This window comes from Hemitrygon akajei, chromosome 1, assembly GCF_048418815.1.
Source record: "Hemitrygon akajei chromosome 1, sHemAka1.3, whole genome shotgun sequence".
Lineage (NCBI taxonomy): Eukaryota > Metazoa > Chordata > Chondrichthyes > Myliobatiformes > Dasyatidae > Hemitrygon > Hemitrygon akajei.
The window spans coordinates 217,676,156-217,691,329 of record NC_133124.1 but is presented as its reverse complement, the minus strand read 5'-3'; the positions used below and the strand labels follow the sequence as shown (position 1 = coordinate 217,691,329).

The following is a 15,174-nucleotide window of genomic DNA, read 5'->3' as shown; positions in this document are numbered from 1 at the left end:
GTATTAAGTCTTACCTGTAAGTCCAACAGCTATGCCACCACAATAAACGGTACAGTTGCTAGGACTAGATTGATTGACAACTTCTTCATAGGACAACTGTTTGGTATTTGCTGTAAAAGGGAAAACTAAACATTAAACATCATATTCATACTACCCGAACTACTTTTTATAAAAAAAAATTTTTTCTTTGATAATCACAAAATAAGCTCTCAAAATGACAATTCAAATTTCCACAAAATGACAATCCAAGAAATGCTCTTAAACAAATCAACAAAACAATCCATCATTAAGGACCCCCAATCACCCAGGACATGCCTCTTCTCATTGTTACCATCAGGGAGGAGGCACACACTCAGTGATTCAGGAACAGCTTCTTCCTCTCTGGCATCTGATTTCTGAATGTATATTGAACCCATAACACCTTAGTACTTTAAAAACATTTTTGTACTACTTATTTTATGTGTGTAAATATTTTACAATATTTACTGTAATTCAGTTATTTCCTCTATTCATTATGTATTGCATTGTATTGCTACCGCAAAGTTAACAAATTTCATAACATATGCCAGTGATATTAAAACTGATTCTGATTCACAGCCCTTAAGGAAATAAACCAACTGAGCAAAACTGCCAGTCATACTACATCATGTTTATGAGGATCTTTCATTACAAGGTATACATTTGTACTGTTTAAACATAGCAAATACCATTTCTTCATTAGGTTATTTTCTGTACTTACGTTCTGATGTACTCTTTGGTGCAGGTGGCTTCCGGGTTGCCCAGTTTGTTCGGATCTGCCTTCCTCCAAGCCACTGCCCACCCATCTGCTGAATGGCATTCTCAGCATCCTGACAAGTGAAAATAAAAAATGGAAGTAAGCCCTCAATAAATAAACAAAACTATCAAAATACATACTGACAAAAATAGAAAAGATAATGGGCTTTCAGTAAACACTTCCAGTAAATCTGACAAGTGACTGCAACTCAAGTTCCTTTTCTTCCTTGTAGAGATAAATTTGTCAATTCTGGGTTGAACTTGAGATGAGCACACACAGATTTCATCTTCAACTGAAATGAGACGATTTCTATTCTTGTGCTTGATGCTTATTAAACAAGAAAAAGCTTGCTCACACATGTAAGAAATTGAAAACTGCAGCAAAATGTTCATTGCTTTCCTATGAATGACAGGATACTCTTCTTTCACAGAAATCCAGAACTTGTCTAGGACATGATCAGAATACAGCTCCCAAAGTTCTTCCTCTTCTCTTAAAGTCAAGTTCTCAGGCTGAGCAGAAGATTCAGAGAAAGGGCCCCTCACCCAGTCATATACTTGTGATGAAAGGGAGGAAAAATATTGTCCAATTTTGTTCTGCAGTTTTTCCAGGTGGTTTTCAATAAGACTCCAGACTTTGATATCTTTCCTCATTCTCAAGCCCAAGCAGCAGTAGAAACATTTCAAGATTTCCTTTTGCAACGTAATTTTTTGGTTTCCTTTTAAATCCAAAAATCTTGTCACTTGAAGTCAAAACATTTTCTCCAGGGCTTTGCAGAGACTTGTTCAATTGGTTCATATGATAAAAATGTTTTAAATAGGCTAGTTTCTGCAGCCATTCTTCATCTTCAAAGCACTCAGCAAAATCTGGCCATCTATTTTCTTGAAAGTACTCCTGCAATTCACCTTGCAGCTCAAACACCTAGTTGAGAACTCTTCCTCTGCTAAGCCACCGGACTTCTGTATGCAGCAGGAGATTGGTGTCCTCATTGTCCAGGTTTTCACAGTTGTTTTTATTTAAACATTCTCAAGTGAACTGCTCTTAAAGCTACTAACTAACTTGCTTCCTTAGACTTCTTAATGACTGTGACTTTATTTTCAAAAACTTTAACCTGTTTGTTTTGAGACCCCAATGGTCATCTAAAATAATAAGCACTCTTATGTGTCATATGGCTGTGATTTCTATTTAATTGTCCTTTCAATTTTGCTGGAGCCATTGCTACATTTGTAAATTGTTTGCCACAAACCAGGCACAATGGAATAGGACAGCTTGGCTCACCAGTCCATGTAAAACCCATTGATAAGTAGCTTTCATTGTAAAGACAGGCTTTTTTATGTCCATTGTTGCACTAGTGCAGTGAAATGTCTCCAAAGATTGTAATTCTTCATCATTAACCTTATCAGAATTGTCCATAGGCCGATGCCAAGAACCATCCTCTTCCATCTCACACCTCCTCTTCAAAATTTGCCACACTGGACTGTCCTTAGAATAAAAATTTATTTCCAATTTTCTACTACACTGCTAGTTTTTTCACTCCCACAAGCCAGTCAGCAGCACACAAGGGGAAGTTGAAGGAGGTAATTCAGGAGGGAGAGGCCCGACATCACAGCCCAAGTTGGGCAAGTCCATTCAATACTCAGAAGACACACTTCACGCTTCTAATCAGCCTACCATCCTCCCCTCCATGCAATGCAGTGCTCACCATCGGCCTAGCATTTTTCCCTCTGTAATGCAGCACTCACCCATTATCAACAGCTTCCCCTATCTCGCATCAAAAACTGAGAATGACTTAACCAAATAAACATGGTCCTACTGCACATGCCATACTGGGCTGAGACTTCTAATGAGATAGCTAATGGGGCTGCTCAGTCACTGCCCACCACTGCTAGCACTAGCACTGAGAGTTGCACAAAGTTTAAAAAACTATGTTTATTTTTCTTTAATCATAATCTCTTGCAGAACTCCAAGTAACCTCTCATGAAACCCTAGGGCTCTGCAGAACCCCGATTGAGCAACACTGCTGTGAAGAGTAGCGATGACCGTTAACCCAAACCAAATATTATCAGACCTTTCTACTTTGGGAACATTTCCTTTCACTACTTGATTAGACATGTTGAAAGGGAGCTAATGAAAGTAAGATCAAAGAGTTAAGGGGACTTTATAAGAGTGAAAATAACTCTGCCATGGATGGTCCCAAGCCCGGGCTATGAAAGAAGGAGGGTTGGGTAGGGATCTAGCAACCAAATCCCACAAAAGCCTAGGGCTACAGAAACACCAACAGAAGCTCCAAAGACCTCATCCCTGGGAGAGGAAGGGTCTACACCTGGGAACAACTTGAAAGACTGGCCCAGGATAGCGGACTCTGGTGAGCTGCTGTCAGTGGCCTATTCCCCAGTAAGGGTGATAATATTAAGAAGAAAGGGGTGATAATGGTAAGAGCTTGGGCAAGACTATCACAGTGTTAAAGATCCTGCCAAAGGAGCCAAATATGTGATGTTATAAAAATGCACAATTGGAGAGGGGTGAATAACAACAACCACTATAAACAATCAGAATCTGCAAGGAATAACAATCAGTTTGTATGAGTCTTTACCACTGTTCTTCAGTATTTCTTTAGTCACAATCAGACATACAAGTTTTTGTTATTTTCTTACATACGTGAAGTATTGGAATTGTGAAAGCATTATTCAGATGACAAGTTAATCAGTTTAATTAAAAACTTGCCAAATATGATGCTTCCATACGTACCCACTTATTGTAGAAGGACACAAAGCCATACCCTTTGGATTTTCCAGTTGCCAAATCTTTAACCACTCTAGCATCACTGAAAATATAAATAGACATGGCATAATGAATAAATACATTTCTTGTTGGAATAACTTTACCGTAGAGAATAAAAGACAGGAACCACACACACAAAATGCTTATTGTCAAGACATCACACCTCACCTTGATAAAGGGACCACAATGCAAGAGCGCCATATTCTACAAAGCACCTTTCCTCCTTTCCACTATAAAATGTACTACATCTCCAACTGCTAGTTTTACTACATCTTGACTTTCTAATTCAGTTATTACAGCAGTTAACTTTAACGTGGTAAACATGCAAACTGTGGCTCAGCTGGCTAATGTACTTACAGAAGTTTATTTTAGTTTTTATTTAAAAAATCTATTCAAATAGTTTTTAAGTTCATTCATATAAAAAAAAGTTAAAATGTCTGATAGGCATGGTCAAAGCAGCTATTCCTAGTTGTATAAATAACCAGGCCAAATCAAAAAAGAAAAAAAACAGTTGAGATTGCAAAATTAATTGAATGGCTTTCCTTAACCATGCACATTACACAGTACTTGTTGCCAACAAGTTTTCTACCTATACTTAAAAATACAGTATATGAAATAGAAAAGACTAGAAAAATAAAAAATAGGAATTAAAAGGCATACATCGCCTGTTAACAATTCTTTTAGTTTCTCGGTAGGGTGAATTCGTTACCCCCTTTTTGGACTGTGGGCAGCTGTAAATTTTGAGAAATTGAGATTTTCAGAAACGGTTGCAATATTCAGAGAAAACTAATAAGACACTGTACTTCCAAAAGTGTTAACAGAACTATGCAGACTAGCATAAATATATGAAAAGTGCATTATATACAGACAGGATCAGATCACTAAAGAATTGATCATGAACTATTTAAACCAAAATTGAGAAAAAAAACCAAAGTCAATTATCTGTTTACAAAGAGAAAAGGAAATAAGAAAACTACAACTGAGTGAACGATTATCCACTGTGACAGTCCCTTGCTGTTAGCCATGGAAATCCTGTCCATTCTTCAGAGACATTCTGTAAAATAACCAGAGCCCTATTATTTGAAATTGATTCAGAATCCATCTATGGTGTATCTTCTTTTCTCTTTCCCAATTATTGGTAATTATGTGGATGTCCAGATAAAATGCTTCTCAGGCAATTTGTTAACTCGAGAATAATTTTGCAAAATGCTTTTTTAAAAAAAAAAATAAGGTCTATTGCTAGTATGAATAAATTGCTTTTTTACCTTCAGGTTGGAAAGCTTTGGTAACATCTATGACATGCTTCTGTATAAAATGCATTTGGAGTCCATGTTTAACGTGAGATTACCATGCAACCGCACGTGAAAATACCAACTCTGTGTGGATCAAGAGTAGAGGACACAAACTGTCTGTGAGGATGTGTTGTTTAATCTCGTACCAGAATTTTGTCTTCACTGCGCCATCACTTTAAACCTAACACCTGACTTGTTTTTGTTGGCCCACATAGACTGGATTTTGCCCTTCATCTAAAAGAAACCCACATCATCAGCACCAATACTTTAAGTTAAAGGAAGTTATGAAGTAATGACCAAGTTGCATTAAATGTAATCTGAGAAAACTAAGAATTGTATATTCAATATACTCAAATCATTTCACAGTTACATTTCCAATGCCATCATAATCCCCAAACAAAAGAGAAGCACGCTTGGTCTCCTCCCAAATCTCTCAACCCATCTTACAGAAGGTATTTATTGGTGACTAGGGAGATTTCCATTCAAACCAGAGTATTTCCCACTTCTGCTTGATATTCAACCATCTTGCTAGGTTTAGAAACTTATCACCTCATTGGCTACTGATGGCAGAAACCCATATATTAAGCTACACAGGGTGTCAAATACACTCCTGTAACCTCAAAAACTAATTTGAATTAGTAACTGAAGAAAAGCACTCAAAGCTGTGAACTGGTTTTATAAATCATCTGAACACCATCATTTCACACCATAACCTCTTGGTTTGTAATTGCTGGTGATTGATAAGTTTTTTTTGGTCAACTTAACCAGGAAGCTTGCTTGATAGTTTTAATTATCAGCATCAAAAGCTGATGTTGAAAAGCCTACGAGAGGCTAAAACTAACCAACAGCAACTTTGCCAACAGGTTTTATTGCTGCAAAAGTACTATTTGCTGCTGCTGGACCACATCCATGTAGGCCAACAAATGTAACATCTCAAGCTCAAATGGATGAATGTTTAACATTATAAAAGTCAGACTGAATCCAAGACTGTAATGCTGCTCTAGATGTTAATATAGTATTAAAAAGAATCAATAACCTGTACCTTCTACATGGAACAGACGGGCAGCATTCTGCAAACACACTGAAGTGAAGGACAACCGAGAGGAATGCATTAAAATTCCTAGAGCCCTTTTGAGTATTGGAAGATTATTTGAATCATCAAATTACACACCCTTTGCGAGAACACCTTCAAAACATTCAACACAAACATACATAGATTACTTTTTTGTTTCAATGCAGAAATGTTTCTGCAGTTTTCCAAAGGAAAGAAGAGTTAGTTTAATATTTGAGGTTAAGGTAAGCTTTGTGAGAAAGCTAGGCGATACCCCTCCCCAGCGTTTAAAAAAAAAGACCTTATGCAATAATTTTTGCTTCTCCACTTCAGACATTGAAGATCTTCTACTGTTTGCATACACTGAACAGAGAAGATTGCAAAGTTCTGTAGTGATGTTAGTCTCTGCATCACGCACTGACAATTGTACATAATCAAAGGGTGACATAGCCCATCAAGATTTAAATACCAAAAGATCATATCAATGTCTAGTTCACTGCAACTCAACACAATGCTAATGGCCCAGCTACAACTGATATTTTACAATAACAAAACCCAAACCAAACTGACTAAAATCCTAGTTTCTGGTTTCAATGGACCCAAATGTTTCCCTGAGATAAATGCATTTTGACTGAACTGAATTAATGGCTAAATTTCATGATTTATAGGAGTATAGGAATAGAATGAGGTGGAGGATAAATGCGTGGCTGAGGGATTGGACCAGGGAGCAAGGATTCAGATTTCTGGATCACTGGGACCTCTTTTGGGGCAGGTGTGACCTGTACAAAAAGGACGGGTTGTACTTGAATCCCAGGGGACCAATATCCTGGCGGGAGGTTTGCTAAGGCTATTGGGGAGTTTAAACTAGAATTGCTGGAGGGGTAGGAACCGAACTGAAGTGACGGAGGAAAGGCAGGTGACAGAGAAGGGAAGCATTCAGACCGATGGTCTGAAACATGTCTATTTTAATGCAAGGAGCATTATGAGCAAAGTGGATGAGCTTAGAGCATGGATCAGCACTTGGAGCTATGATGCTGTGGCCATTACAGAGACTTGGATGGTGCAGGGATAGGAATGGCTACTTTAAGTACCAGGCTTTAGATTTTTTAGAAAGGACCTGGAGGGAAGCAGAAGAGATGGGGGTGTGGCACTGCTGATCAGTAGTGTCATGGATGCAGAAAAGGAGGAAGTCATGGAGGGGTTGTCTACGGAGTCTCTTTGGGTGGAAGCTAATAATAGGAAGGGGTCAAAACTCTACTGGGTGTCTTTTTTAAAATATATAGACCACCCAATAATAACAGGGACATCGAGCAGATAGGGAGACAGATTCTGCAAAGGTGTAATAATAACAGGGTTTTTGTGGTAGGAGATATAATTTCCCAAATATTGTTTGGCATTTCCCAAGAGTGAGGGGTTCAGATGAGGTGGAGTTTTTTTTTTTAGGTGTGTTCAGGAAGGTTTCTTGACACAATATGTAGATAAACCTACAAGAGGAGAGGTTGTACTTGATCTGGTATTGGGAAATGAACCTGGTCAGGTATCAGGTCTCTCAGTGAGAGAGCATTTTGGAAGATAGTGATCAGAATTCTTTCTCCTTTACCATAGCATTGGAGGAGAGGGATGGGAACAGACAAGTTAGGGAAACATTTAATTGGACTAAGGGGAAATATGAGGCTATCAGACAGGAACTTGGAAGCATAAATTGGAAACAAATGCTCTCAGGGAAACGTACAGAAGAAATGTGGCAAATGCTCAGGGATTACATGGGGTTCTGCATAGGTACGTTCCAATGAGACAGGGAAAAGATGGTAGGGTACAGGAACCGTGGTGTATAAAGGCTGTTGTAAATCTAGTCAAGAAGAAAAGAAGAGCTTACGAAAGGTTAAAAAAAAAACTAGGTAATGACAGAGATCTAGAAGATTATAAGGCTAGCAGGAAGGAGCTACAAAATGAAATTAGGAGAGCCAGAAGGGGCCATGTGAAGGCCTTGGCGGACAGGATTAAGGAAAACCCTACGGCATTCTACAAGTATGTGAAGAGCAAGAGTATAAGACTTAGGTGAATAGGACCAATCAAGTGTGACAGTGGAAAAGTGCGTATAGAACCAGAGGAGATAGCAGAGGTACTTAATGAATACTTTGCTTCAGTATTCACTATTGAAAAGGATCTTGGCAATTGTAGGGATGACTTGCAGTGGACTGAAAAGCCTGAGCATGTAGATATTAAGGAAGAGGATGTGCTGGAGCTTTTGGAAAGCATCAAGTTGGATAAATTACTGGGACTGGACGGGATGTACTCCAGGCTACTGTGGGAAGCGAGAGCGGAGATTGCTGAGCCTTTGGCGATAATCTTTGCATCATCAATGAGGACGGGAGAATTTCCGGAGGATTGGAGGGTTGTGGATGTTGTTCCCATATTCAAGAAAGGGAGTAGAGATAGCCCAGGAAGTTACAGACCAGTGAGTCTTACTTCAGTGGTTGGTAAGTTGATGGAGAAGATCCTGAGAGGCAGGATTTGTGAACATTTGGAGAGGCATAATCTGATTAGGAATAGTCAGCATGGCTTTGTCAAAGGCAGGTTGTGCCTTACGAGCCTGACTGAATTTTTTTGAGGATGATGAAACACGTTGATGAAGGTAGAGCTGTAGATGTAGTTTAAATGGATTTCAGCAAAGCACTTGACAAGGTATCCCATGAAAGGCTTATTGAGAAAGTAAAGAGGCAAGGGATCCAAGGGGACATTGCTTTGTGGATCCAGGGCTGGCTTGCCCACAGAAGGCAGAGTGGTTGTAGATGGGTCATATTCTCCATGGAGGTCAGTGACCAGTGGTGTGCCTCAGGAATCTGTTCTGGAACTCCTACTCTTCGTGAGTTTTATAAATGACCTGGATGAGGAAGTGGAGGAATGGGTTAGTAAATCTGCTGATGACACAAAGGTTGGGGGTGTTGTGGATAGTGCGGAGGGCTGTCAGAGGTTACAGCGGGACATTGATAGGTTGCAAAACTGGGCTGAGAAGTGGCAGATGAGGGTGAGGTGGTTCATTTTGGTAGGTCAAATATGATGGCAGAATATAGCATTAATGTTAAGACTCTTGGCAATGTGGAGGATCAGAGGGATCTTGGGGTCCAAGTCCACAGGACACTCAAAGCTGCTACGCAGGTTGACTCTGTGGTTAAGGCATATGATGCGTGGGCCTTCATCAACCGTGGGATTGAGCTTAAGAGAGGTAATGTTGCAGATATACAGGACCCTGGTCAGACCCCACTTGAGTTCTGAGCTCAATTCTGGTCGCCTCACTACAGGAAGAATGTGGAAACCACAGAAAGGGTGCAGAGGAGATTTACAAGGATGTTGCCTGGATTAGGGAGCATACCTTATGAGAATAGGGTGAGTGAACTCGGCCTTTTCTCCTTGGACCAATGGAGGATGAGAGGTGAGCTGATAGAGGTGTACAAGATGATGAGAGGCATTGATCATCTGGATAGTCAGAGGCTTTTTCCCAGGGTTGAAATGGCTAGCCACAAGAGGGCATAGTTATAAGGTGCTTGGAAGTAGGTACAGAGAAGATGTCAGGGTAAGTTGTTTTTTTAAAAAAAGATTCAGAGTGGTGAGTGTGTGGAATGAGCTACCAGCGGTGGCGGTGGAGGCAGAAATGGCAGGGTTTTTTTTTAATGAGACTCCTGGATAGGTACATGGAGCTTAGTAAAATAGAGGGCTATGGGTGAAGCCTAGGTAGTTCTAGTTCTAAGGTAAGGACATGCTTGGCACAGCTTTGTGGGCCGAAGGGCCTGTATTGTGCTGTAGGTTTTTTATGTTTCTATTTTTGAACCCATGTTTTAAACCACTTATATACAGATCTTTCTTGTTAAGCATGAATTCCCTGTACAATGAGTTCTTAACCAATATGGAAGCAAACAGTACAAAAATGTAAATACTATACTGTTTTTACGCTAAATGCAGATAAACAAGCACGTGGCTGGTCTAAACCACAACACTCAGATATAAAATGCTGACAACTGTACAGCTGATGCAAGAAAGTTCCAGCTTTCAAAAGCTACACATTAACAGCACATTTGTCAATCACCACTTCCTATATCCAAAGAAAGTCAGTTGCATGGAATTTAATATAGTGAAGGGCATAAATCTATGTCCAATCCTTTGTTCACACACACACACACACACACACACACACGGTATCTACCATAAGGGCACTAGGAAGTAGCTACCTTCACTCAGACACATAAGATTCAATGCGCAGAAAGCCTCTTCAAGGATGCCCACCTATGCTTTCTGTTTCCTGAAGGAAACCTTGAGATCACAGGTTGAGTTGTTGAACATTTATACTTACATCTCTCAGGGAAAGCGAATCTTCATTTTCATACCCATATGGAGAATATACTCATTCCCCTATTCTGTTATTCCTCAAAGCAGAGAGCCTGAGCAACATTGGGAATATCTCTGTGAACAAGTCTGCTTTGTTCTTCAAAAGTACAACATGTAGTAATGATGAATGTCCTAAAGAACCCATTCACACCGCTACTATGTTTTAGTCATATTGGTGGATCACAGTATAACTATCAGCAAGCTACTACCCAGGCTGGTGCAGTCTGTCAGGTAAGACAACAAGCAAAAGAGAGGAAACACCCACCATCCAAGCCTCAACATTCAGCTAGAAACTAGTGATGCTCCCTTTATCATTCCTTCTCATAGTTCAATAGCTAAGGGGAGAACTGCAGCGCCTTAAACAACCCTGATTTAAACCTAAACAAATCATGGGACAATTTACAATAAATAATTAGTCTACTCCATACATCTTTGAACCATGGGAGGACACAGGAGATCCGGAGAAACCTCACACATTCCACAGGGAGGACCTATAGACTCCTTACAAAGGACCCCTGATTGAACTCCAAACTCCGACGCTCCTGAGCTGCATGATTACTAAATTTGCAGATGACAACAAAATAGGTCCTACAGTAGATGGTGACAAAGGCTGCCCAAGGTAACAAGATAAATCAACTGGGAAAGTGGATAAGGGAATGGCATCTGGAATTAACTCAGACAGCATAAGGAAACATTTTGGTAAGTTAAACCAAGCAGGAGCATATGGCAGAGCCCTGGGAGTGTTATTCAACCGAGACTTTGTGGTACTAGAGCATAGTTCTCTGAAAGTGACAACACACGAAGGAAAGATGATGAAAGAGTATAGCGTGCTTGCTTTCATTCTCCAAGGCACTGAGTACAAGAGTTGGTATGTTGTATTGCAGTTATACAAACCGTTAGCTAAGCTGCACTTCAATTATGTTTAGTTCTGATTGTAACATAAAGGAAAGATATGACTGAGCTAGAGAGTGGGCAAAAAAGAGTTAAGGATGCCTGGACTGGAGGGTTTAAGTTATAAGATAAGATTGGAAAGGCTGAGTTTGCTTTTCCTAAAGATAAAGGAAGCAGAAGAGGTGACATGACATAGGTATATAAACTTAAGAGAGGCACAGATAGGGTAGATAGCCAGGACTTGTTTCCCAGTGCAGGGAGTTTAAAACTAAAGGGTTTAGGCTTAAAGTGAAAGGGGGAAAGATTTAAAGGGTATCTGAGGAGCAAATTTTTCCTACACATAGTGGATATAAGAAATGACCTCCAGCGTAAAAGATGAAGACAGGAACTGTAGCAACATTTAAGAGGCACCTGGACAGGTACATGGATGAGCAAGGCATAGAGGGACATGGAACTAACACAGATGGGATTAGGATGGGTTGCATGATGGTTGGTATATGGTACAGGCATCTATGTTGGCTGTCATGCCTATCTATCCATGCTGTACAACCCAATGACATTTTCCCACCCACCTTCAAACATTATCTGACACTATTTTTGTGCCAATCCTAGCTTCTTCCTCCAGTTTTTGCCAAAACCTTTACTGCCTACAGATTCCCCATCACATTTGGACAACAATTTTCTGAGGAGGAGTGATGTACTGGATGCCAATCTTACCTCCATCATAACTGAATTTCTGTGTGGTAACATTAGATTGTCAAACCTCAATTCAGAGATGGAAAACAACAGCTACAATAACAAAGCCTTTCCTATTTCAGTTATACAGCTTTGAGTTACACTGTTCTCATTACTGTACACAAAAACTGTATCTATTTATTATATTTGTGTAACTAAAGTATTCATGAAAAGGCCAAGAAGCATACTAAATTTTCAGGAGTACAAGTCTTTCCCACAAAAGGTGAAATTCTAGCCTGTCACAATTATTACCAAGGCATAAGAAACCAAAAAAAAAAAGCCAAAAAACTGAAACTGAACTGTGATGCAGTTTTGATTATAAATGGAAATGAACTATTAGTACTTACCCAAACAGAAAACTTGAAAACAAAAGGCTCAGAAAAGTACAGCAAAGCAACAGGTACAGGATTACATTAAACCAGAAAAATGTTACTTAAAGGGAAACAAATAGAACAAACCCGTGAAAGAATTAAACACCAACATTTCTGTTCAAAATCTAAAACTTTCCACACAAGCAAAATATATTAGTGTGTTCCCTGATGGTACAGAACTTTTATTAAACCAGTATTTATTTCAAAGCTTTTGCAGAAAGCTCTACCCAAGAGTTTTGCAGAATACTCACACATAATTAAGTTTTAAAATGAAAATTTAGTAACAACCGGTCATACATATAGTTGTGCCACAAAAAAGATTTAAGAAAGAACTCAAAAATTCCAAGATGTTCCAAGCATTTTGCAGCCTATAATACTTTTTGATTTTTACTATGATTCAACAAAACACAAGAATACATTTGTATTTTACAGTGTTGTTCAAAACAGCAAATAAACTAACAACTAGATAATTTAGTGATGTTGTCTCAATGATGAACATTATCCAGCAATCAACAGAACCTCCAAGCTCCTTTAAGAAAAAAAACATGGGATCTTTTCTAACCATATTAAAGATCCAGGTAACTTAACTTGTTTTAATGGATCAGAACACATCTCTAATTAAAATGTTGACATTTCATTCAAGACGTTTCATCTGATCACAGTCTCAACCTGAAATGTCAATTGTCCAGATCCTGCCTGACCCTCTGAGCTCCTCCAGTACTTTAGGTGTTGCTCCAGATTCCAGCATCTGCAGTTTCTGGTGTTGCCGTTTTAAAATGTGAGTGATAATGCCATATTGAATTTTTTTCATGTGCCCACCCCACAGACATTTTATAATGCAAATCCGGGCACTGGGAGCTACATCAACCAGTATGGAACACCTGGATTTTTTAAAAATAAAACATTTTGAAATAAATAAATAAATCCATGCATCAGAAGCTATGGACACTTGTTTGAAAGTGAACATTTACTGAGTGTAAGATTCAATGAATTGCATTGCTGAGTCCCAAATTTATGTACAATATGCACTGATCAAATAATCTAGATGCACTGAAAATGATTTTTTACATGTCTTTGAGACAAAAAGGCTGCACTTCCCTTTTATACTGAAACAAAATATTTTAATTCCTAGTTTAAAAAAAATTGTTTCCAAAATTTTACTTTCCTCTTCCCCACCCATTCAATGTATTGTTTTTTTAAAAAATCCCTCTCCTTTCCTTGTACAGATGTAGCCAGGTAAAACAGCATACAATCATTTTGTAGAGTGCTTTGCATGTTACCTAGAGATCCCTTGTGCTTCCTCAAAAATCTGGCCTGCAACCTCTCGTTCCCTCAAAGAAAAGAATCACTTATTAACCAAAATAAATGATATAGGCATGCTTTTTCCTAGTAATCCTGCCTTTGCAATTCACTCAAGGTAAACAATTCTGAAATATTATTAAGCAACATGTAACTTTCCAATAAAAAGGATCCTTAAGATTCAAGAAAAGTGAAACTAATTATTCCAGATGACAGAATATTTTAAGAATCCAGCTTCTTTTCAACAGGCAAGTATCAGCACAAAACTCATCAGAAAGCATCAAAAGTTAAAGATTTTAAACCTTTCCAGTATGCATTGAATTAATATTACAGTGAGTTATCACAAGACTATGAAAGGCTAAAAGTTACCGATGTTTATTTGAAACAAACTATGAAAACTAGATTCAATAATGAATATACATGATGGAGAGAACACCCTACTGTTCCTTCAAAAGTGCTATCCTGACCAACTGATTTATCCAAAAAGAAACTGAAGTAAGGGTTGGAAGTACCTAACCGGCCTCAGTTATTGGAAATTTTGGAAGAAAGTCATTAACTGTCAGAGGAATTTAACTGGAAATGAGAGAAAATTAACCATGATGCACTTCACCAAGAAGAGGATTACAAAGACCGTTTCACAGAACTATTCAAAGAAAGATCACCTCCTCATATAGGTGGCAAAAAGTCCAATACGCTTATCAACGTCCAACAGATTACACTTAGAAATGGATGTTTAAATTCTACCTTTAATTCAAAAACAGAAGACAGCCTACTCCATATTATATTTTCACTTTAACATGTACACTAACAGAATTGCTAAAGTTAAAGGAAATGGACAACATTGCTTTCCACAATAATTTAAAAAACAACAGAATCAGAGTTTCATGCCCAAGATATTTTAAAATAATTTTTACTTCTGAATAGCTTATCAATGTTGTCTGCACATAGCTCAATTTGAAACAGTATATAAAAGATGTATTTTAAAATGCATAAACCAACCATTCACACAAAGTAGCAGATTTTACTACTGAGTTAGACAAATTTTGAATCTGTAGTAATGCAAAATGTTTCATGATGCTGACCTCAAAACGAAGTTTGAGAGAATACAGGTTTTTCTGATTAAGCCCTTATTCTGAACTTTAAAAGCATCAACCCACAAGAAACAATGATGCAACAACATCTAGATTGGTTTTAAGAGGTTCCTGAGTTGACTGGTAGAGATGCCACAATACAAGAACCCAGACAGAAAAGTTGAATCATACAAAATGAATTCACTGAATGTGATTTAGCTGTTTAAAGCCACAGTGTAAAAATTCACACCAAGGTATACTTACGATATTCTTCCAAATGGTGCAAAAGCTGCTTTTATATCTTCTGTGGTAATTTCTGGACTCAAGTCACCAACAAATACATGGAAATGATCTGTTGAGTAGAAGAAAGTTTATTTTCAATTCAGTGAAAAAAGGTAAACTTGTTCCACAACAGATCCAAGAGTATTTCAATATTATGAGAAATGTATGCTGACAGTGTATTTATACGTGCCATTTGTTTGCTTTGCAAAGTACTCAAACCTAAAAAACCCAGAAGGTTTGAGCTGAA

At 38.4% G+C, this 15,174-nt stretch overlaps 1 protein-coding gene across 1 annotated transcript in view; it reads right to left on the bottom strand.

Annotated features, from left to right (window-relative positions):
- The window catches only part of LOC140735833 (cytotoxic granule associated RNA binding protein TIA1-like), a 68,334-nt gene that overhangs the window by 16,705 nt on the left and 36,455 nt on the right, over positions 1 to 15,174 (bottom strand). The window contains exons 5-8 of the mRNA XM_073061346.1: positions 14,910 to 14,997; positions 3,521 to 3,596; positions 740 to 848; positions 15 to 110 (exon numbers count right to left, since the gene is read on the bottom strand). Of these exons, the coding sequence (XP_072917447.1) occupies positions 15 to 110; positions 740 to 848; positions 3,521 to 3,596; positions 14,910 to 14,997 (369 nt within the window). The remainder of the gene's footprint in view (positions 1 to 14; positions 111 to 739; positions 849 to 3,520; positions 3,597 to 14,909; positions 14,998 to 15,174) is intronic.